Source organism: Lutra lutra, chromosome 1, assembly GCF_902655055.1.
Source record: "Lutra lutra chromosome 1, mLutLut1.2, whole genome shotgun sequence".
Classification (NCBI taxonomy): Eukaryota; Metazoa; Chordata; class Mammalia; order Carnivora; family Mustelidae; genus Lutra; species Lutra lutra.
Window position 1 is genome coordinate 77946106 of NC_062278.1, and position 24033 is coordinate 77970138.

At 41.6% G+C, this 24033-nt stretch overlaps 1 protein-coding gene across 7 annotated transcripts in view; it reads left to right on the forward strand.

Moving 5' to 3' along the window:
* MED12L (mediator complex subunit 12L) overlaps nucleotides 1–24033 on the forward strand; it is a 333058-nt gene that overhangs the window by 41459 nt on the left and 267566 nt on the right. For all 7 annotated transcript variants that reach the window (XM_047727957.1, XM_047727948.1, XM_047727968.1 and 4 more), the window contains exon 5: nucleotides 4184–4343. In XM_047727957.1, the coding sequence (XP_047583913.1) occupies nucleotides 4184–4343 (160 nt within the window). The remainder of the gene's footprint in view (nucleotides 1–4183; nucleotides 4344–24033) is intronic.

The following is a 24033-nucleotide window of genomic DNA, read 5'->3' on the forward strand; positions in this document are numbered from 1 at the left end:
CAGGACGCTGGAATCATGACCTGAGCTGAAGGCAGCTGCTTAGCACCAACTGAGCCACCCAGGTGTCCCTAGACGAGTTTTTTAAATCGAGAGTAGGCAATAAGACTTCATTTATTTTCACTGTATTTTCGGTTTCCTTAGGCCAGGATGTCCAGAATGTGTCATTCAGAAATTCTTGCTTTGATGTTACTTCCTTGACTTGAAAAGTACCAATCCAAATGCTTTAAGCTAAGCCTTCTTCCTAACAAGTAAGATAGCGATTCTGGGTGTGCTTGAAAAACTTCTTTGAAAAAGTTTTAGAACAGAATGGCAGGTTTATTTATAGCTTCCAGCAATCTCTGTCTTCTTGCACACCTTTGAAATCATCCCACGTGTCTTTCTCATCTGGCCTGAAACCCTTTCGTCTTAAGGGTGTCCGTCTTCTGTTCTTGATAGTGCTATTAACAAGTGTGATGCAGGCCTGGTTTAAAGCAGAGCTCCTTTCTGTATTTGTTTTTTAAAGCAACTCTCTGAAAATAGCCTGTAGCTCCCATTGGCTTTCTTTGGCCCTAGTGCCGCTGTGGCATTGTGTTGCCTTGTGATTAAAGGCAACTGAAACCCTTGAAAAGCACAGCAATCAGCATAATTGCCTCTTGTTACTCAGGTTGTACTTGTCTCAACACAGGCTGAACCGTGTGGCATTTCTTTCCTGGCAGTGAACATGTACCAGGGGGCCAACGATGACCTGTAAATTGTATCTGAAGGCCCTATCAGTCACAGGGCATCCTTTGGTATTTGATGGCTTTCTATCAATAGTTCACACCCTCCATGTTGGGGAGGACCTTCAGTTCCCATGCAGCCAGCCTGACATCTTTCTTTCTAGGTTTTCCTTTTTTTTTTTTTTAAATAGCTTTTAGAATCCCTTTTTTGAATATTTCCTGAAAGCAGATACAGGTGAGAAATTGATGCCCTTGCTCTATGGGTGTAGCGGCTGCTCATCTGTGAGGAGGGAAATGAATCACAGTGCAGTGTATTAGCCTTTGTTCTTCTCTTTATTAGGAGCTGCCTCTGGCCAAGTCAGGTGTTCCTCAGGTAAGCCCTGACATTAATTCTGTGCAAAGTTAAGCGTTTTTTCTTTTTCTTTTTTTCTTTTTTGGACTATTTACTGTGCCTTGAAGTAGTCATTTCTTGGGCTTTTGGAGAGTCCCTCTCTTCTCCCCTCTTCGCTCCTCAGCATATCGTATTCCTGAGATGGCAAAAACTCATTTAGAGCTGGGTCAGAGATTGTGTTCTCTGCATGTTCTTCATACTAGAAGGTTCAAATACTTCTTTAATTTCTGGTATTTATCTATCAGATGGCTTAATGCAGGCAGCCTTAATTTTCCTGCTAAAATCATGAGTCCTCTTCCAGCTCTTTGTAGAGTTTAGAGTAGTTTCCTGTTTGGGATAGGTCAAGTTTCTGGGCCTGGTTTTCCATTATTTTATAACTCAGCACTCCCAGTATTTAACCACGGAGAGGTCAAGAATGGCCAGTAAAGGGCCTTTTAACTCAATCACGGTATAGGTAGATTTGGAAAAATAGACTTATAACCTCTAGGGATATCCTTCTGGCTCCTGGACAGTTCGCTAGGTAGAGCATGTTCACTTCAGGTGACACTGATTACTGTGGTCTCTGGAATTTCCTTTTGCCTCTGCGTCTGCTTGGTGAATACACAGCGTGTTGACAGTGATGTTCATCCAAGGGGAAAGGCACTACAAGGTGATACAGCCCTTTTGTGGATGAAAAACCATCACATGCTAGGTGTCTTAGTTTCCATTCGCTGCTTAGATGCAGCTCTAGCTTGATTCAGAAACGAAACAGCTGTCCAGTGATTGCCTACGTTCAGTTACAAGATAAAGCCAGATGGTTTCTTTGCTGCAAATGGAATCCATGACTGTAAGGAAAGTATGACTTCCTATAAACTTCGTATAAACTATGTCACTGTAAACATAATTTCCTTCCTGAGTTGGTCCAAATTGTAAATTTGATAACACCATCAATACGTGTCTTCTTCCTTATTTAAATAACCTTCACATATGTTCTTCTGAATTTTAAATCCCTTGATTTGAGTCAACCATGTCTTATGGTGTTCTGCCAATAAGGACAATAAGCTGGCATACCCGCCTTAGCTTGTTAATGGTATGACCTATGGCTTAGTTTTGTTTGCTGTTTAATCGAAACATTTTGCATGTTTAAATTTTTATTTTCCTCCTGTCAGTTGTTTGTTCAAAAGAAATCCTTTGGGCATCTATAAAAGAGCTATTAGTAATGTTTCTTCAGAGATGCTACATTTATTTTTTTGCATTTGCCTAATTTTTTAGGCCTTGATCTTGTACTCTGTTGGTCCATCTGAATGAGTGGCAACCTGACCTTGACAAGTAAAATTTAACTCTCCTACTATATATATGTTCTAGTGAAGAGCAGCAGTTCAGGTCTTGCACTGAGTGTATAAGCCTGTGCTTTTCTTGTCCCTGGCTTCAGCAATAGTCTATAAACCCAGAGTCTTGTGCTGCATGAAAGACGTGCCTTATAAACAAAATTTTCAGGAAATTTTCTTGTTAAAATGTCTCACTGTGGTCTGCAGAGAGGAAGCCTTAACAGCTTTGGCCTGTGTGTCTTTAATCTCCCTATTAGGTATGTTTGTGCAGTGTAGCTGCCTCTGCCATGGCAGTTATGTTTAAAGTCAGCACCCAAGGCAGGAACCATACGTGACCAAAGTCTATTAAATTGCGCATGAAAGACAGTGTATAGACAGCTGCAACTCAGTGTCCAGCCAGGCAGCTTTTCCTTCAGCACTGGGGTAGCTTGAATGTTTCTTTGGTAAGAACCAAGTGAAATAGCTTGTTTTAAAGGGCTGTGTACAAAAACCGTTTCTCCTTTAATTTTGGGATCACACTTGGTTCCAAGCCTGTGAACAGTCAAATTTGCAACATATGAGTGATACAAAATATCTACTGTCAAAAGGAGGATTTGACTAAGAAAAATGCCATGCTGTAACAATCAGCTGCTTTGAAGTTTTTTGATATCCACCACAAAATCAAGCTGGAGTGTGGCCCATAGAGACCAGGGCTCTTGATAGCCATGGTTGCAGTGTCCAGGATCCTTTAAGGAAAGGGTCAGGTCCATGGCTTGGAACATCCTTTGGCTAGCACCCAGAAATCTTTGGAATTGGTAACAAAATAAAAACTGTTCTAGTTTTGATACATGCCATTCTTTTACTTTATCCTTCTAATCACCCTGTGCGGTGGACAGGGTTGGGTTGGTATTATCACATTCATAAATAAAGAGCCTGGGAGGCTGGGGGCCAGGACCAGAGCACAGAGGTGGTGGGGGGAGTAGTGGGTGCTGACTGCTTCCATTCTCGGCACCATGGCCGAGGTTCTCTGTCCACTGTTGTACTCTACATTTGTAAATGGAATAGATCATATATAGATGACTGGCCTGTTCCTAGGATATTTATGAGGAATTCTAGAAGAGTGGGATAACTCTTTGAAACATTCAGTGGTACGTTGGGATACTAATTTGCTAAATAGTATACCTTCACGGTTTAGAAGAAATAATGAACTGCCTCAAGTGCCTACTTTCAACCAGTGAATTAATTAACCAGCTATTTCTAGCTCAGTGTTTATTAGGCAGATTCACTGATCCATCATTTTGGCCTCTATTTTAAATTTTGGGCTAAAGGCACTTTAGAAGCTTTCTAGAAATTGTTATTATGAATGTTACAGCCAGAAAGCTTTATACAAAGAAAAAAAAAAAAGTGTTCTTTAATGAAATGTGGAGTGGGCACAATTTTTCACTTGAGCATCCCTTCCGGTTTTTGAGATAAAACTCTTTGGAGTACTGTCATGAAATTATTTTTCCTATTTTGTTGATGAATAGCTTTCAGTATCTGAGAATTTGAAAGTAATTTGTTTTTATAAATAAGAGAGCACAACTGATGAAACTGTTGTCAGTGTGTTAAACATAGTTTTGATTCTTTTAATGAATATTTGCTTAAAGTTTTTGGTTTTTAAGTGGAATGTGCTGTTTGAAAATCCATCAAGGATATGCTTTCTTAAAGGCAGCAGAGACTTAGTGTCTTTCTTTTGCTTTCCATTTCTATAGGTTGACCTCATGATGAAAATAGTATGTGATTTTTATAAATATGTTATTTCTTCTTAGGTTCCAATCCTTAGTAAAAAAGAAGATGTTTTTGCATATTTAGCTAAATATTCAGTGCCAATGGTTCGAGCAACGTGGCTGATCAAGATGACCTGTGCCTATTATTCTGCTATTTCTGAAGCTAAAATTAAGAAACGTCAGGCTCCTGATCCTAATTTGGGTAAGTGAGAGAGGACGATACATTTTGCATTTCATCACGACTGTACCAGGAGTTGTTGCCGGCATGCTCTAGCCATGGCCCAGTGAGGTGAGTACTGAGGAGGTCCATGGGGAGGCTAGAAATCCCTCATGGCACGCAGAGGGCTCCTTGTTCACCCGAGCCCAGGATCCTGATTCCATCTGCAAATCATATTGCTGTTACCTCCAGAATATGTCCTGCATCTAAACGCTTCTCACCACCAGAGCTGCTGGAGTGCTGGTTCATGCCGCTGGCATCTCTTGGCTGGATACGGTGGCGGCCTCCTAACTAGTTTCCCTGCTTTTCCTTCTGCTCCTTGTATTGTTCGTTCTAGATTACTATGTTGATCACTAAGCCTAAATCCAGTCACATCGTGTCCCTGTTTATGCCTCATCAATAGCTTCTTACTACCTTCTTACGTAAGATAAAGATCCAGATTTTTTTCCTGTGGCCACCGAGGCCTTCTGTGCCTTGCTCCCTCTTTCTGTGATGTTCTGGTCACATTGCTTTCCTTCTCCCCTCTGATATGTCACACTTCTTCCTTTCTCAAGGCTTCTGCATTTCTTCTCATCTGTACTTGGGCTGCTCATCTCTCGGGCATTCCCATGTCTCCTCTTCTCAGAGCCTTTGGCTCAAAGGCCATTTCCTCAAGAGGTTTGCTTTGGCCACCTACCTAAATAACATTCCTCTTTTCCCCCTGCTGCCCATTTGTGTTCTTGGGTATTCTTATTTTATTCACAGCTTGTTTCGCTATCGGAAATTATCTTGAAAAAAATTGCTCTCTCTCTCACCTCTCTCTCCCACATGCACTGGCCCATGATCATGGTAGGTATTTGTTGAAAGAACTGAAGGTAAACTGTTTTGAGTCCGTCTTCTCTCTTCTGGTGACTAGACAGTGACTCCTTGAGGTGGTGCTAAAACATGCTTAGTAAAAGACTGGATTCTCCACTAGAAGTATGCACAGAAGATTACACATAAAGATGTCTGCTCAAAGATTAGGTTTAGAAATAATTCCTTATGAAATGGAAATGTGCTTATGATTTTAGAAGTGAGACCCCAGCTACAAGGCTCTGAGGAGCAGGGTCAGAAAGTGCAAATGTCCTCAGATGCCAGGCAGTGTCCTAAACAAATGAGTCAGGGTGTGAGGTGGTCGGGCGTGGTGGGTGGTCCTGGGGAACTGGACAGCGAAGCCCACTCTAAAAGCAAGGAAAGTTAATCAAAACAAAACAGAAAACATGGCTTGATTCCATGCCTGCCACATTTTGAGTTCAGGTTTGCTAAAACAAAGGTGAACTGTACTTCAAAATTAACAAAACTGTATTGTGTATATATTTAAACGAATAGGGGAAAAGAATCCACAAAGTGAGTAGTGGTGATCTCTGAGTGCTGCTTTGGTAGCAGTCTTGTTAACGCTATACTTGAGATTGTTTTCATCAGCTTATTATTTTATACAGAGAGACAAAAGAAATGCCCCTTTTTTAAATTACTGAAGCTCTACATTCTTATTATATTTGCAAATAGTGTCAAAATAGACACAATAAATATTCAAGTTTCTTCTCTCCTTCATATTTGCCTTCTCCAACTTTGCTTCATTCATACACAAAAACACGTATATGTGATTCATATATATATATATATATATATATACACACACACACATACATATAGACCGAGAAAGAGAGTGCGCGCACGCACAAGCGTGGGTGAGAGAGCGAGAGCATTTATTAATACTTCTCTCCAGAGTCTGAATATCTAGTTGCTTACTAGCATCCTCTACTTTGATGACGAATGGACATCTGAAACCTAGTATATACAATCAAAATCTTGATTTCCTGCCATCCCTAACCTTGCTCCTTCTTTCTTCAGTCTTCTCCTTAGTAAATGTTCTAAGTAGTCGATAAGGATAAAAGCCCTATTGTCATTTTGGGCTTTTATCTTTCTCTCAAAATTCTACATTCAGCCTCTCAGCAGTCCTGTCAGCTTTACTTTGAAAGTCCAATCCCAGCCCAAGAATGTCTTCCTCCTCCCACTGCTGCTGTCCTCTGGTTTGAGCAACCACCTTCACCTTTGCCAGAGCTGTGGCACCGGCCTCTAGCTGGTCTTGGTTTCATTCTTCTCTAATGACAGCTTTCTGCTCTGTAGCCAGAATGCTCCTGCTAGAACTTAAATCGTGCTGCACTTTATGCTCAGAATCCACACTCCGATGTGTACCCCCGCCAGCATGAGCAGTCGGCACACACGGCGGCCTCTCCTTCCAGCCTCCAGATGTCCGTCCGCCTCCACGCACTGCGTGTTAGCCCAGATGGCACTTCCTACAAGAAGCCTTCTTAGATCACTCCAGCCAAAATGTCCTCTCTCCGTCACCATCTCTTCATAACTTAGTACCACCTACCATGTTATATTTTAAATTTTATTGATTACTTAATGTACACTCACTCCCAACTGTAACATTTCTGCCTGAGAAATGGTCAGACTTGTTCCATACTAAATCTCGTAGGAGAGTACCCAGCATACAGAAGGTGCTCAGTAATTTGTAAGATAAAGGAATAATGAGGTCTAAAGCGTGTGTGTCTTTGTCCCAGTTCATAATCCTTGACCCTTGTAGCATCACTAATTATACAGACCACTTCTCCTTTCTTTAGGTCCTTTTCCTGGTTTTGTAACTTGTTCTATCAGTGTTTTCCTTGATATTTTAACCATTGTAAGAAAGGGGAAAAGGTGATCATACAGGAATGATTCTGCCCAATGAGACAGAATTTTGGGTCAAATAAAAGTCTGATAGATCCTCATCATTTGCAAAGAACAAGTAGGTAGAATTTTTAGGAGTCTGAGATAAGAGTGTATCACCAGAACCACATGATTTCCTCTACCAAATGGAAGGAAGCCTAGCTCCAGTTTCTAGCTAAGAACATCAGACTACTCGTCTTCATTACTTTCACCATTAATTTTCTTACTAGTGTAACCAGTTAGTTGTGGGGGAGGGGGATTATTTTGCATTTTCTTCCAGAGCTAAAATTTTTATTATTTGCATACCCATAACAGATGGTTGATTAAGTTCACCTACTAGCTGTGTTTTCTTTTATAAGACACATAACACAGGTGAATCTGTTTTTTTTTTTTACTCTGTTTAGAGAGTATTACAGCTCATTGTTTTTTTTTTTTGAAGATTTTACTTATTTTAGAGAGAGCATGAGAGGGGAGACGGTCAGAGGGAGAAGCAGACTCCTCGCTGAACAGGGAACCCGATCTGGGACTTGATCCCTTGACTGGGATCATGACCCGTAGCTCATTGGTCTTTATGATTATTCTTGTGTTTTTTTTTCTTTTTTTTTAAAATAGTGTAACTGGGCAGGTGGTGGGTACAGAGTGGAAGAGAGAATACTGAGCAGGCTCTACAACCAATGTGGAGCCTGATGCAGGGCTTGATCCCATGACTCTGAAATCATGATCTGAGCTGAAAACAAGAGTTGGTCACTTAACTGACTCAGCCACCCAAGCACCCCTATTCTTGTGTATTTGTAAATGTGAATGTCAAATCCATGAAGAATGAATGCCTAATATACCATTTTTTTGTGGTAGAGTATAAAAACTTTGACCTAAAAAATGCTTAACGTTAAATATAAGAATATTTTTAAAAAATGCATATATTTTGGGAGTTGACCCCTAACCTCTTAAGTCCAGCATCTTGGGAAGAGCTTTGGGCTTTACTCACCACAGCTCTGCACTGAGTGACTATGGACTTAAAGCAGAATCCTTAGTCTTTCCCGCCGGCAGTCTTCTCTGATCCGATCCTTGATCCGATCCAATCCATGTTGCCTTTCATTTCATGTCTTTTTAGTTTTCTTTTAATCAAGAACAGTTCTTTGGCCTTTGCTTTTCTTGATATTTTTAGAGGGGCTGGACTGGCTATTTTGTAAGATGTCCCTTGGTTTGCATTTATTCAGTTCCTCATGACTAGGTTCAGGTTATGTGCTTTTGGTAGGAATACCATGGAAGCGATGTGGTAAGCCTCTCAGTGCTCCGATTACATTGTTCTGGTACTGATGGCGGTAACTTTGATCTTTTGGGTAAGGTGGTCCCTCCTGGGTTTCTTCACTCCAAAGTCACTGCTTTACCTTTTGTGGTTAATAGCTAATTTAACTATGTGTAGATATTTACTTCATTTTTCCATATTCTTACATGTGTTGTAAAATGCACGTAGCCTACTATTTTTTTGTTGTTGTTGTTGTTTAAGATTTTATTTATTTGGCAGACAGAGATCACAAGTAGGCAGAGAGAGAGAGAGAGGAGGAAGCAGGCTCCCTGCTAAGCAGAGAGCCCAGTGTGGGGCTCGATCCCAAGACCCTGGGATTATGACCTGAGCTGAAGGCAGAGGCTTTAACCCACTGAGCCACCCAGGCACCCCTAGCATACTATTTTTACTATCTGCTGAGAGCACATGGTTTCAGTGATCTGATCTTGGTTTTCTATTACCCTGTTACACCTGATAACCTCTCACTCTCTGCTTTGTCTTCAGCACTTTCTTCAGCTTCTTTAAGCAAATTCTGCAGTACATTTGGAAGCATTTGGCTGTGTAGACCTAGCCATAATGTAGCAAGTTTCACATTCCAAGCAAGCTATACAGCCAAGCAACTACACACATATGTATGTGTTGAATTGGATTAAATTGCATACACTGCAGAAGATTAACTTTGCAGTAATAGGTTCTGTGTTCTGGCTTTGATGGTGAAAAGAATCATTCAGCACATTTGGGGCAAGATTGACTATCAAGTGTCACCTTTTCCTGGCAGTAGTTTTATGACTTCTGTTGTCTTGATGATTGTTCTTAGGATTTGTAAAGTGTTTTCAGTAGAAATGGCCTTTATTCCTTTGTAATAGAAACATATGCTTTATTTTCAGTTCCCACATTCAGTGTTGGAACGGAGCTATAAAGCACTGCTGTTTGATTTTATTGAAGAGAGTTTTTCCTAAAGTTAAGTGGGCTAACAACAACAAGGGAGCAGGCCCGTTGTGTAAATTCTTTAAATGAAGCAACACAGAGATTGTCACTATCATTATGCAAAGAGTTACAGATCTAAACTGTGGATTAAATGGGTTGCTGCCGTGGGGAGCTTACAGCAGGCAAAGGCCTCCCCAGTATAGTGTGTACTCCAAAGTGAGAAAAGAGAGGGGGGCCTTGGGTTCCTGGGTGAGTTTTCATGTGTCATTTCAAGGCAGGTAAAGAAATATTTGACCTGGACATACTGTAACATCAGGGTAGAGATTTTAAAGTAGGGCAGCTTAGAGGAAGGGGTTATAATTCTCAGCCCTTATGAAAGCTAAAAAATAAGATGTTATAGGTAGACAGGATGTTTAAAAAATGCTATCAAATGAGTGAGTGTTACAGACTCAAGGGAAAGAACCCCAGACGTAATGGGTAGTTGGTTTCAGATATTTTTTAGAGTTGAGTGAAGTTTTGTTTTTAAAATAAGATTGTTTATTTATCTTAAGATTTTTTGAGCTCCCCAGAGAAAAGAGTTTAAAATGGGCTAGCTAATACTTAAAAAAGTAAAACTTAGAGTTAGGAAATGAAGGAAAGTCTTAAACAGACTAGGAGATACGACTGTAGAGTAAATAACTCAGACTTTGTGCATTTATATGTAGGAATGTTCCGGGTGAGGAGTCCTGTTGTTGCTAAGCCAAGTCATCGTAACTGTGGCGCTTACTGCTATCATTGCTGTCATGGTGGCGGTTAGCATTTCTTGAGCAGTTACTGAATGCCCCGCACTGTAGAGAGCAGGAATGTGGTGCTTCTTCCAGTCTTAGACTGAATCAGCTCTAGACGTGTGCTTTGAAAATGATGTCCGTTACTTGAGGGAGCTTTTCAGCCCTGGGCATTCCTCATCCCTTTGCTGTGTTTCCTGTTGGCTCATGTGGGAAGAGTCCATCCCTCCCCATGTCTCCAAGGACTTCTGTGGTGTGCTGTAATACCACATCCCCCATTTCTTAGTAACCGTCTCTAGGTTCTGTGTACGTTTTCTTTTCTGATTTATTCAGATACTCTGTGAGAGAGATACTTTATTCCCATTTCACAGATGGGGGCATGGATGTGCGTGTGGGTGCGCAAAGCTCCTCAGCGTACGTGTCCACAGTAGGTTCAGAAGCCTGTGCTTGACGCTGCTGGTCAGTGAGGACAGATGGAGAATGTAATCACTGCCCTCTAGGTCATGGTTTGGGGTGGGGCGGATAGCCACACAATCCAAGTATAAGAAAGGGAAGGGAGAGCTGATTGTGAAATGAAATAAATGCAGAGGGAGTCCCAAGGACAGGAAACCATGGAGATCCACAGAGAAGTGATGTTTGACTACCGTTTTGAAAGAAGAGGCATTTCGACAGAATTGGGGGAGGTTGTGCAGGGAAGGGCACTTCTGGCAAACAGATGGTATCTGCAGAGAAACAGGGTCATCAAAGAGTTGGATTTGTGGAACTGCCAGGGGTTTTCTCCTCTTGTGCATTAGTTACCAGTGGGGCGGTGATAGAAGGCTGTGAGGAGCTTGTGTGCTAGGGGTCCGAGAATTCTCTCTGGGGGATGGTGGGCAGCCAGGGAAGGACCTCCTAGTACTATTGCTGTTGTAACACTTCTAAGTTTCTTGTCTATAACACGGGGAGAGTTATAATTGGCAGTACCTTCTAGGGCAGAAATGAGTCAGGCTTCTAAAGGCTTTGGGACAGTTCCTGGTGCATAGTAAATGAGCAGTAAAGGTAGACTCTACTTGCTGCAATTGCTAGCCAATATTTATTATATCATAACTAGCCGGTATTTATTAGTTATTTTGTGTATTGTGCTGAGAAGTTTACAGACACTGTCATCATAATCTTGCAGTGTGGGTTCTATTATTCCATTTTGTATATGAGAGACCTGAGCCTCAGAAGTTAAGTAACTGCTGGGGCTCCTGGGGGTGCAGTTGGGATCATGACCTGAGCTGAAGGCAGACGCTTAACTGACTGAGCCACCCAAGTGTCCCTCAAATAAATAAATCTTAAAACAAGAGTTAAGTAACTGCTAGCACAGTTGAAGCTGGACTCACTAGGTGCTTGGTCTTTCCTCCTTGTTGTGATGCGGGAGTTGCTAGTGGAAGGTAGTGGTGCGGGTCTGGACCCCTTGGAGGCAAGAAGCATCGCTGGGAAGAAAGGTGCTGGCAGGGAACAGGCTGCAGGATTTCAGGGTTGTGGGCAGCATCAGAGGAGTCAGAACCCTTATTTTTAGGGGTGCTGGGGGGTATAGGCAGAGCATAGCAAAGTCCAGGGTGCTATAGAAACTCGAGGAAGATGAAATTGCCTGTATGAGGAACAGCTCTAATTCTGGCTAGGAATTGTTGGGCGTTCAAGATGGTGAAAAGTGACAAGACCTATCATGAGCATGAAGTCTTTTGGGGGCTACAGATAGATTAGAAGAAGCTTAAAACACTTCGTGGTTAAACTCCCCAGGGAGCTGCCCTGTTTACACTCAGTTGTTTCCTCTCTACCCCTGAGGTTTTGCTGGGACAGGCATTTGTGTTGGAGGATAAACTTTTCTTGGTTGACTGTCCTGTCGGAACCACTATCCTGATCACCCCCAAAACACAGGGAAGAAGTAGCTACCCTTCTTGCACACTGGGTAATTAAATTGTGACATATTCACTGAGCCGTTTGGGCTGCTGAATACATAACTGACAGTCTGTTTCTTATCTAAGCCAGCCAGCTTACGTTCACTTCAGGCCCTTGAAGACCTTGCAGCATTAACTTTTTTGACTCCAGGGACAAGCTTTTAGTTTCAAGTCAAGATTGCCTCCACATTTTCACAGTGTTCCTCGTATCTGGTTTGTCATAAAAGAACTATCTGATTTGCTTACTATGACAATAACCCTGAAGTTTGGACAGACGTGCTTGTATAAGTGTAATTTTTTTTTTTTTAAAGATTTTATTTATTTATTTGACAGAGATCACAAGTAGGCAGAGAGGCAGGCAGAGAGAGAGGAGGAAGCAGGCTCCCCGCTGAGCAGAGAGCCCGATGTGGGGCTCGATCCCAGGACCCTGGGATCATGACCTGAGCCGAAGGCAGAGGCTTTAACCCACTGAGCCACCCAGGCGCCCCTGTATAAGTGTAATTTAAATTCATTCTGTTCTTAGGCCTGAAAAGTAGGTTTTAATTGGTGGGGTAGCTCTGGCTACCTGGATAAAAAGTTCTGTAGTATAAGGATTAGGGCCTGTAGGCCATGACTTTGGCACCTGCAACTATCCCGCTCCTCAGTAATTCACTTAAAAGTTTTAGCATCTAATGATGAATCAAGCCCCAAATCACTATTTTTTTGGGAAGGGCTTGATGTTGGCATTCTCCCGTAAAAATGAGCTTTCTCTCATCAACTGTGATAAATTGTAATTCCTTATAAAAAAGGCAGAATAAATGTTAAATTCTTTTCCTTTGATTATGAATTTTCAGAGCAAGAATTGCTATATTTACATGGTTAGTGATGGTAAATGGGTTTCTCTGTTTGTTTCTTTTTCTTATTTAAAAAAAAATTATCTTTAGTCATTGGGATGGAATCGTGGATTATCCATTCAGCATTTTACAACCTAACACTCATTCTTCATTTTAGTGTTCCGATTGTCCAAAAATTTAGCCAGTGGAAGAACTTTCAAGCTTTTTATATCCTTTTTTGACATGACACCTTTTTGTCTTAGAACACTGTCTTGTAGTTTGGCACAGAAAGACGTCCCAGGCTCATCTTTTTCTTCTTCAGACCTGCAGGCAGTCATTTCCCTAAGGAACCGTACTTCTTTCTAGTGGGGAACGGTATTGAGAAAGCAAGATCTGGGTGCTGAAGGTGCTTGTCGGTACTAGGTTGTATGGCATCTAGGCTCTGTCCATGGATGGATGGAGACATACATATCTGTGTATGTGGTGCATATGTGTTGGAGTTTATATTCTGTTTCCAATTAACCTTTAACCTTTCCATTTAACATTAAGTATTTTTGTTAATTTTTGATTTTGTGTTTACTTTAAAAAGTTCTGATCAAGTTTAATATGCTGTAGTATCACTCTGCCTTACTTACCCTTGCTCTGTGGAAACCTATGTCTGCTTTTCCCAAAGTAAAATGTTACAGCCTGTTTCAAGTTTGAATGCTAGAGTGTGATAGTGGTCATGGTGTGTGTGTGTGTGTGTGTGTGATCATTAAGTTTTTGATGAAATTAGAGGTAATATCTGCCCATGAATCCTTTTGAGTTTCTTAGAAAAATGCACTTAAAGAATTTATATTTCACTTCAGTAAGATTTGAGTTAAAAAGGTTTATGAAGATTTTACGCATTGGGGTAGATGCTGTGAGGAATTTTAACTGAATGGGGGTTGTGCTGTCTGACTTTAAGGGGCTCTCATTTTTTTGTGGAGAGAAGATGCATCCCTAAAGCAGAGAGCAATCGGCAGTACGTAATTATCTGCAATCATATCGGAAATGATGGGAGATGAAAAATTAGGGAAGGTTTTCTGAAGGAGTGAAATATGAGCTGGGCCTTGAAGAAATCTAGCCTTTAAGCATTAGGAAAGTTTTTGTTTTGTTTTTTTTATTGCATCTTCAAAAGTATCTCTTGGTCTTAGATAATTGTCTTCCTTCCTGGCAAGCTGGAGCAAACCAGTTAGGTTTCTAGATCTTTGTACTATATTTTCTTGGTCTTTACCACTGTCATTTCTTCTGGTCTTGTTGGTTTGGGGGGAGTTACCTAGTCTTGGATTTACTGTTAAGAACCCATTGCCATTCAGCAGTTTCTCTGTTTTCTAGTCCGTTTTGATGTTGACTCCTGCTTGAAATAACTAATCATCTTTTATGGGAAAGTGCTAATCAGAATCCCAATTTCTTTAATATTGTAGTTCTTTGTTCTTCCTGGCTATTGGTACATGCAGATGCCTTTACACCTGGAATGTATTATGCAACGAAAATATCTGTTAGACGTTTTTGTAGTTTGCAGATGGATAACCTGTGTTTTCATTTGGGGCACTGCTCACAAAATCTTCCCAGGTTGTTGGGTAGCTCCAGTTTACAAATGATGGTAAGAAAATCCAGGGAAAGTGGGAAAACCAGGAATTCCATCCTGGACTTTTGGGTTTTGTTTGCTTTATAGAATTTCCAGGCTGCTCATATGGGTTGAGGGGTGACCGTGGAACTGGGGTGGGGAATGGTGTTGAGGTGAGGTGTGTAGGTGCTTCAGAAGGCTCGTTGTTTAATGAGTTTTTATTGTGCATCTTGCAGCTCAATTGCTTAAAGCATCATGGAATTTTAAGAAAAAAAAAAAAAAACAGGTTGTGTGAGATGATTTTTTTTGTTTTTGTTTTTTTTGTTTTTTTTTTTTTGGTTAGTTGCTTATCTATAAGATACAGTATTCAAAGAGGTTAGTAAAGTCTCACAGCACGGTTGTTTCCCACACTGTTTCCCAGGCGTCGCATCACACGCTTCCAAGGGAATTGTTACCAGTTGCTTGTGTATCTTCTGAAATATGTTTGTATCTATGTCTTCAGTGTATGTTCTTATGCGGCTTTAAGACAATTGGTGCCTGTTCCGTACTGGGCATATAGTGGCCCTGTTCTTTTAAAGTGCTCTAGATTACTAACTTTGTAATGACTTACGGAAAGCTAGGTCTTTTTGTATTTTGCAGTCCACACTGGAATGTTAATTCCATGATGAATAGCAAGTTTTTTTCATTCCTCCTTTTTTTCTCTTTCTTTTTTTCTTTCTTCCTTTCTCTCTTTTAAGACATTAAGTTTCAGAGTCATTTTCAAATGAAGCATATATGATCTTTCAAATGAAATCCCTGGAATCAAGTGGCTCTAGGTGCATTTCAGCTCACCATTATCTGGGAATGAAGAGATACCTGGAATATATTGACAGGATAGAAAACACATTAAGTTCAGGGTCAGTAAATTACCAGCTGGAGTGTCTTTGTGAGAGCAACACAGCTAGAGTGAATAGATTTCATTAAATGAAATCACGCATGCATCAGTCTTTGGTCTCCAGGAAAATAAAGCCAGTTGAGCTCTGGAGGAGAGGATAACGGGGATGGGTCTGCCTGGTTTGTGCCATGTGTAAGCATTTTTATGTTTGAGAGCTTTTTGGTTTAGAGTTACATGGTTAACTTTACATGGTTATTTGGCAATATGATGTCTGCAATATTTGTATTTGTGTTCTAATGAAAGACTCTTACCTACCTAAAGCTTGTTCAGAAGTACAAACTTCATAGCAACTGCATTTAAGACTTAAGTAGTCAATACAGTGCTTTTACTGCAGAGACTTGACTCCGACCAAGCTGATCATGGAATTAAATTCTAATGCAAAGTGCACAAAGAAAATGTAGTTTATCTTGCTGCGTCAATGATCAGGGCTCTGTGGCAGAAGCTGGGCGTGGAGTGATGGTAATGAAATGTCCAGTGGAATAATTTAAGTAGTTCTGATGCCTCCAGGGGCCTGACAGCAAAGGTCTTTTTCCAGGGCTGCACCTCCCTTTCTCCTTTCACCCCAGTCCTCGGGGGCTGTCGCTTTAGGTGTGAGGCTTAGTTGTGCACACAGGTGTGTTCTCTACGCAGGGAAGTGCAGCTGCGGTTTCCTCACTGAGTCCTTGCACTGTGGTAGCTTTCCTCCCCTGGGGCAAGAGAACTCGAGGCCTGGTCTCAGATGTGTAGGACTGTGGGGACCTGTCCTGAGGGGTTAATTAAATGCACCAGTTTAATATCTGTAAAAATAAGGTGCCTGTTATTCCATGTTAGGAATAACTCACCGAGGCCAAGGTCGTTGCTCATTCAGGTGTATGCAGGAATCTGAAAAGCTTGGTGAAACTTACCTTATAATGATGACAGCATTAATTTCAGACAGCTATCTCATCCCCTGAGAAGGAGTTGAGCCTGCTGGGGCAGATGTTTTGTATGTGCCCATCTGTTTAGAGGAAACCCCTGAAGCTGTCCTTGTGCTGAGAAGTTGGTGGGGTGATATGTCGAATAAGAAAGTCTTGTTCTAGGGGCTAAAATTGGATTCTGTGGTTGCCAGGATCCTTGGCTGCAGATGCTTGTGTGGGGCTGATAGGGAAAAAGGACCACTGGAAAAATCCCTAAACGCAACAGTTAGGACTGTATATATACCTCAGCGTGGAAACAAGAGCGGGACACCTGACAGCCAGAGGGCCAAACCAAAGAAGGTGTCAGGTGCTCCTCTCCTCAGGTATGAGGTATTCATCAGTGCCTAGGGAGAAGAGGTGGCTTCCTAGGGATGCAGCTCTTGCTCATACCAGCCTTCCCCTGTCAGCCCCTCTTCCTCCTCTTCCTGCCTAAGACCTTGCCACCCGTTTCCTTTGTTGGCCAGTCTGGTCGCTTTTTACCCTGAAATCCTTAAGCATTAACTGTCTGTCACACAACTGAGGAGTTATTTATATATTGCCTTGTAACGGTCCTTATCCTTTTTGGAGTATTGTCTGTCCTTCCTATAAATATATGCTTCACTCCTAGGGGAGCTGCCCTTTGCTCACAGTGGTTGGTCGAACCTTCACCTCTCCCTCCAGGCTTCCTCCCCTTGAACTTCAGAGAGCAAGGAACTTCTGTCCATTTCCCTTAGCTCACTCCCACCCTGACTGACACCCATACAGACTTTTCTACAGCAGCCAGTCCTTACCTGTCTTCTTTGCCTTGGCCAGCGAGATCCTCCTTTCACCTCAGGTGACTTCCTCCCCATGTGTGGGCCTACCCAGGCCTGGAGATCACGTGTGTGTGCTTTCTCCTGGGCAGGCACCACAGTTCTAAGCATGTTATATAGCTCACTTAATTCTCGAAATAACCCTATAGTCCAAGTACACTTAGCAGTCCTGTGTTAAAGACAAGTGACTGAAGCACCTGGAGGCTGAGTGACTTGCTCAAGACCCCAAAACCGGCAAGTGATTGGAGCCAGGAAAGGAGCCATGTCATCCAACTCCATGGCCTGTGCACTTCACCACTACCAAGCGAGTTAACATATGCTGGGAGATGGGACACCTGGGTGGCTCAGTGGGTTAAGCGTCTGCCTTCGGCTCAGGTCATGATCCTAGGGTCCTGGGATCAAGTCTCAACATCAGGCTCCCTACTTAGCAGGATGCCTGCTTCTCCTGCCTGCTGCTCTCCTGCTTGTGCTCTCTCTCTCTCTCCCTCTCTCTGACAAATGAATAAATAAAATCTTTAAAACAAAAACAAAAACACATGCTGGAAGCTTAGATGGGGCGAGCTGGGTGGCCAGTGAGGGCACAACCAATACTCTGTGCAGAATAAACCTACCTACCCTTGGACGGTGTCTGCTGGGTACTTACGGTTTCAGAATCACATTCTTTAAGGCATTGAAACCGCTTAAGGTAACAGCCCCCATACCTGTGTATCCACCTGCCCCTGGTCGTGTTTTTCCATGACACCTTTCTGACACCTCATATTTAAGTGTTCAACCCAGAAACCCCAGGTAAGATCAATGGATTGTGTCAATGCCAATATCCTGGTTGTGATATTATAATAGTTTTGCAAGATGTTAGCATCTGGGGAAGGTAGGTAAAGGATATGTTGGATCTTTATGTAATATTTGTTAAAACTGTACAAAGTTTAATTAAAAAGTTCATAAAAACAGACTGAACTCAGCCCCTTCCCCTGCCTAGTCTCCCACTTCCACATCTTAGTTGATGGCACCAGGATCGACTCAAATACCCCACTGAGAAATCCGGGGGCTGCCTTGCCCCTGTCTGTCCTCTTCTGTCTCAGGCTGGTTGCCATTTTACCTGTCTCTTCTTTGTTCCATCTTTGCTCATCTCCCCACTGGGCTTTATAGTCCTCTTTTAATCTGTCTCCCTTACAGCTATCTGAGAGGGTCTTAATTTACATATCTGGTCTTATCATTCCTTTGCTAAAAATCCTTCAGTGGCTTTTCATCATTTGCGATGGCAGATCAAGCTTGATAGTTTGTCACTGCCAGGGTCAGAGTCATCTGGGCTGCTGGTTATCAATGCAGATTTCTGGACCCCGTTCCAGACTTCTGGGGTCGAAATCTCTGGAGTCCGGAGCTATAACTCTGTGTTTGACCACCGCCCTCTGGTGGTCATTTCGTGCACTAGCACTTGAGGACCTCAGGCCTGGGCCACCCACCTAGCCCCACTGGTCCTTTCTCCCTCTGCCTTTCTGGCGCCCCCATTACCTGGCATGTTGCACACTGCTATTCGTGTCTGTGGAACTCCTTTTTCCGTCCCTCAAGACTTGGCTACAGTGTCCTGTGCCCTGTGGTGTGTTGGAGCGCTTAACCTTAGTGCTGTCAATCTCTGTGTCCCTGTGTGTCTTCCTGACTCTAGGATGAATTGCCCCAGGTAAGGGCTACTTTTTCTTCACCCTTTGTGGTCTGAGACCCCAAGGGAGTTTCTGGCCCCTGGTAGGCATTTAATATTTGTTGCTAAATGGTTTTATTCTATCTTGACTACTCACCTTGTTCTTAAAGTTAAGCAGTACTTAGTATCATCACTCAGTAAATAAAACTGGAGAGAAATAGCCTGTTAAAAATAACATAGTAAAATCACTCATCCAGACAAAAACAGGTATTGGGTATTTGCCACAAAACACCAGTATTCTACAGGTAATTCTGTGTTAGAGGGAAACTTTTTTAAAGCATGAAAAAAATGTCATCCTTTATTACCACAGCATTTCTGCTGTCTCCCCTCCCCCTGCAATCCCCCATTCCTCCCCACCCCCCAGTTTTTCTGCTCTCCAGCCAAAGGGCCTGATTTCATCAACTGACCATTCAGCAGAACACAACATTCCAGCCAGTGGGCTGACTCTATCGGTCTCATGTCGCACTGAGACAGCGGTTTTCATTTGGACTGTCCTTAATCCAGTCTACCAATCAGCATGCTGATTTCCCCCTTTCATTCCTCAAGTGAATAGTGGCTGAATAGGGAATTTCAGGTTTTCTGTGAATCATTTCATAGGCTACAACTGATTAACTTTTTAAAGCCTATTATTATGGAAATTTTAAACATGCAGAAGAAAATATCCCTATTGCTGTTCACCCAGGTTTAACCATTAACTCATGGACACACTTATTTCCAACCCTTTTCCTCCTCCCTGCTCCCACCCCCTCAACATCATATCCTCTTGCAGTGGATTACTTTCTGTCAGCATGGGATATTCTTTTACTTCATGAAATGCAGATGATTTCTTACTGATAGTATTTCAAGTAAACATTTAAAAAATTATATAACAACTGTATTGATATATTAATATACTTTACAAGTCATTTAAAATGCATATTTTAGTGTTTTTTTTTAGTGTGTTCACAGAGTTGTGAAACCATGGCCCCATTTTATTTTTAAATTTTTATTAAATTTCTATTTGGGGTTGTTTGGCTGGCTTAGTCGGTGGAGCATGAGACTTGATCTTGGGTTGTTAAGTTCGAGCCCCATGTTGGGTGTAGATATTACTTAAAGTCTTAAACATTTTTGAGTGTAGTTGACATACAGTGTAATGTTTCAGCTGTACAACAGAGTGATTCAACATCTATATACCTTACGTTTACAAGTGTAGCTACCATCTGTCACTCTATGTTGCTATGATAATATCATTGACTGTTTTCCCTATGCTGTACCTTTTATTCCCATGACTTATTCATTCCATAACTGGAAGCCCTCACCGCCCACTCCTTCTCCCATTTTGCCCATCTTCCCAGCCCTTCCCTCTGGCAGCCATCATTTTGTTCTCTGCATTGATAGGTCTGATTCTGCTTGTTGTTTGTTGATTCATTTGTTTGTTAAGATTTCACACATGTATGAAATCATAGGGTATTTGTCTTTCTCAGTTTTACTTCTCTATACTGTAATACCCTCTTAAGCCCATCCGTGTTGCACGTGATAAGATCTCATCCATCTTTATAGCTGCGTAATATCCCATTGTATATATTTATGCAACATCTTTAATCATTCATCTTTCCTTTTTTTTAAAAAAAATATTTTTTATTTGACAGAGAGATCACACGTAGACAGAGAGGCAGGCAGAGAGAGAGGGGAAGCAGGCTCCCTGCTGAGCCGAAGGCAGATGCTTAAACCACTGAGCCACCCAGGCACCCTATCCATACATTTCTTTCTTTCTTTCTTTTTTTTTTTTAATTTTTTAAAGATTTTATTTATTTATTTGACAGACAGAGATCACAAGTAGGCAGAGAGGCAGGCAGAGAGAGAGACAGAGGGAAGCAGGTTCCCTGTTGAGCAGAAAGCCCAATGCGGGGCTCGATCCCAGGACCCTGAGATGATGACCTGAGCCGAAGGCAGAGGCTTAACCCACTGAGCCACCCAGGCGCCCCTCCATACATTTCTTGATGGACACTTGGGTTGCTTCCATAATTTGTCTATTGTGAATAATGCTGCAATACACATAAGCGTACGTATATCTTTTCAACTTAGTGTTTTTCTCTTCTTTGGATAAATACCCAGTAGTGGAATTACTGGATCATATAGTAAATCTCTTTTTATATTTTTGAGAAACCTCCATACTGTTTGCTAGAGTGGCTGCATCAATTTACATTCCCACCAGTAGTGCCGGAGGGTTCTTTTCTCTCCATATTCTTGCCAACACTTTTTTCTTGTGTTTTTGATTCTAGCCATTCTGAGAGGTGTGAGGTGATATCTCATTGTGGTTTTGATTTGCATTTCCCTGATGATGAGTGATGTTGAGCATCTTTTCATATGTCTATTGGCCATCTGTGTGTCTTCTCAAGAAATGTCTATTTGTAGTCTCTGTTCGTTTTTTAATCATTTTGTATTTTTGGTGTTGAGTTGTGTAAGTTCTTTACTTATTTTGGATACTATTCCTTTATCAGTTATGTCATTTGCAAGTACCTTCTCCCAGTCAGTAGATTGTCTTTCTGTTTTATTGATTGTTTCCTTTGCTGTGCAAAAGCTTTTTTTTTTGATGAAGGCCCAATAGTTTATTTTTGCTTTTGTTTCCCTTGCCTCAGGAAACCTATCTAAAAAAAATGTTGCTACAGCTGATGTCAAAGAAATTACTGCCTGTGTTCTCTTCTAAGAGTTTTATGGTTTTAGGTCTCATGTTTAGGTCTTTAATCCATTTTGAGTTTATTTTTGTGTGTGGTGTTTGAAGTGTTCCAATTTTATCCTTTTGTATATAGCTGTCGAGTTTTACCAGACCATTTATTGAAGAGATTGTGTTTTCACTGTTGTGTATTTTTTTTTTTTTAAGAATTTATTTATTTGGCAGACAGCATGCAAGCAGGGGGAGAGGCAGGCACAGGGAGAGGACCAAGCAGGCTCCCTGCTGAACAAGGAGCCCCACCCTCACAGGGCTGGATCTCAAGACCCTGGGATCATGACCTGAGCCTAAGGCAGACACTTAACCTACTGAGCCACCCAGTCACCTCTCCTATTGTGTATTCTTGCAATGGACACATTTTAGAACATTTTTATCACACTTAAAAGAAATCCTGTACCCATTAGCAGACATTCTCCATTTACCCTAACTTCCCCTCTACTTTAGGTAATATAAATATAGGTTTGCCTGTTCTCAACATTTCATATAAATGAAATCATAAAATATGTGGTCTTCGAAGCTGTCTTCTTGCACTTAGCATAATGTTTTCAAGGTTCATCTGTGTGGTAGTATGTGTCAGTAGTTCCATTCATTCCTTCTCATGACCAAATGGTATTCCTTTACTTGCATATAACATATTTTATTTATCCATTCACCAGTTGATGGACATTTGGATTGGCTTTCACTTTTTGGCTATTGTGAATCATGCTGCTATGAACACTGGTTTATAAATCTTTGTGTGGACATGTGCTTTCCTTTCTTTTGGGAATATAGCTAGTTGTAGAATTGATGGATTTTATGGTAACTCTTATGTTTAACTTTTTTTTTTTTTTTAAGGATTTTGTTTATTTCTTTGAGAGAACAAGTGAGAGCAGGGGGAGGGATATAGGGAGAGGGAGAAGCATACTCCCCACTAAGCAGAGATCTGGATGAGGGGCTCCATGTGGGCCTTGATCCCAGGACTCAGCTCATGACCTGAGCCGAAGGCAGATACTTAACCCACTGAGCCACCTGGGCGCCCTTACGTTTAACTTTTTGGGGGAAATGCTAAACTGTTTTCCACAGTGGCTGTATCATTTTACATTCCCACCAGCAATACATGAAGACTCTAATTCATACACATCCTCAGCTCTCCTCGTTACCGTCTGTCTTGTTTGTAACTGCCAGGGTGGTATCTCATTGTGGTTTCGGTTTGCATTTTCCTGGTAGTTGGTGATGTTGAGCATCTTTTCATCTGCTTATTGGCCATTTGTTTATCTTCTTAGAGAAATGTCTGCTCGATCATTTGCTCATTCTTTTATTATCAAGTTGTAATAGTTCATTATATATTCTAGATCCAAGTCTCTTATCAGATACATGATTTGCGAATATTTTCTCCCAATTTGTATGTTGTCTTTTCACTTCATTGATGGCATCCTTTGATCAAAAAAGCATTTTAACAAAAAAAAAGTGTGAAAAATGTGCAAAATCTTCTAGTCATTCTTACTGCATATTTAGAGGTGGAATGTGCTGTGTCTTGCACCACTGAAGTTTTTTCTGTCCTTTCAGACCTCCTCTCTCCTTCTCAGACCTTTCAGTCTGTACCAAAGTCAGGCTGATGAAGTCCTCTACATCCTACAGGCTGCTGCCCCGGTGGAGAGGCAAGAACTTTTATTATAGTGGTGTAGCTAGGAAGAATTTTCTAGGGTATAGGTTTCTCCTTCAAGGAGAGTGTCCTTTTTTTTTTTTTTTTTTTAAAGATTTTATTTATTTGTCAGAGAGAGAGGAGAGCGAGCGAGCACAGGCAGACAGAATGGCAGGCAGAGGCAGAGGGAGAAGCAGGCTCCCCGCCAAGCAAGGAGCCCGATGTGGGACTCGATCCCAGGAGGCCGGGATCATGACCTGAGCCGAAGGCAGCTGCCTAACCAACTGAGCCACCCAGGCGTCCCATGGAGAGTGTCCTTTTTGACTGAAGTTCTTCATCAAGTGGATCACCTTAAAAATGTGCACCTGACTCTCTGGGACTGGTGGAAGTTTTTAAACAATCTCTATTGGATTTATTTTACAGAGTGAGTTCCCACTTGGTTTGATATCAGAGGAAAGAATTTGGTCGGGAAAATAAAGGACACATATACATGTTTATTGGAAGTTTATTAAAGAGAATTGAAGTTCAGTATTTGCATGGGCCTTTGGAGGGCACTGACCAGCAGGTGCTTCTGGTTGCATTGGCTCTAAGAAAGACAGCACACCAGGGAGGGAATTTGGCATTTCCTAGGTGGTGTTTGAAAGCTAGGTATGCAGTGATGAGTTTAAACTAGAAAGCTAAGATGTTTGTAGGAAGATTTGAAAGAATAACTGGAGGGTGACTTGATGTAGTGGTTATTTTGGGAGCACCTTATAGGGTACCAACTCAAGTCAGTACTTAGATATTGACTATGTGAAGCATAGTTTTAAGGAGATGAAAGAGAGAATGAAAGAGGAGGTTGTGTATCTATCAGAGAACAGAGGGAGATTCCCTTCAGGTGGTGGGTTGGTGTCCAGAGAGCAAAGGCTATGTATGCGATTTGACATTTGAATTGGGTCCAGAAAAATTTGCACACGTGAACAC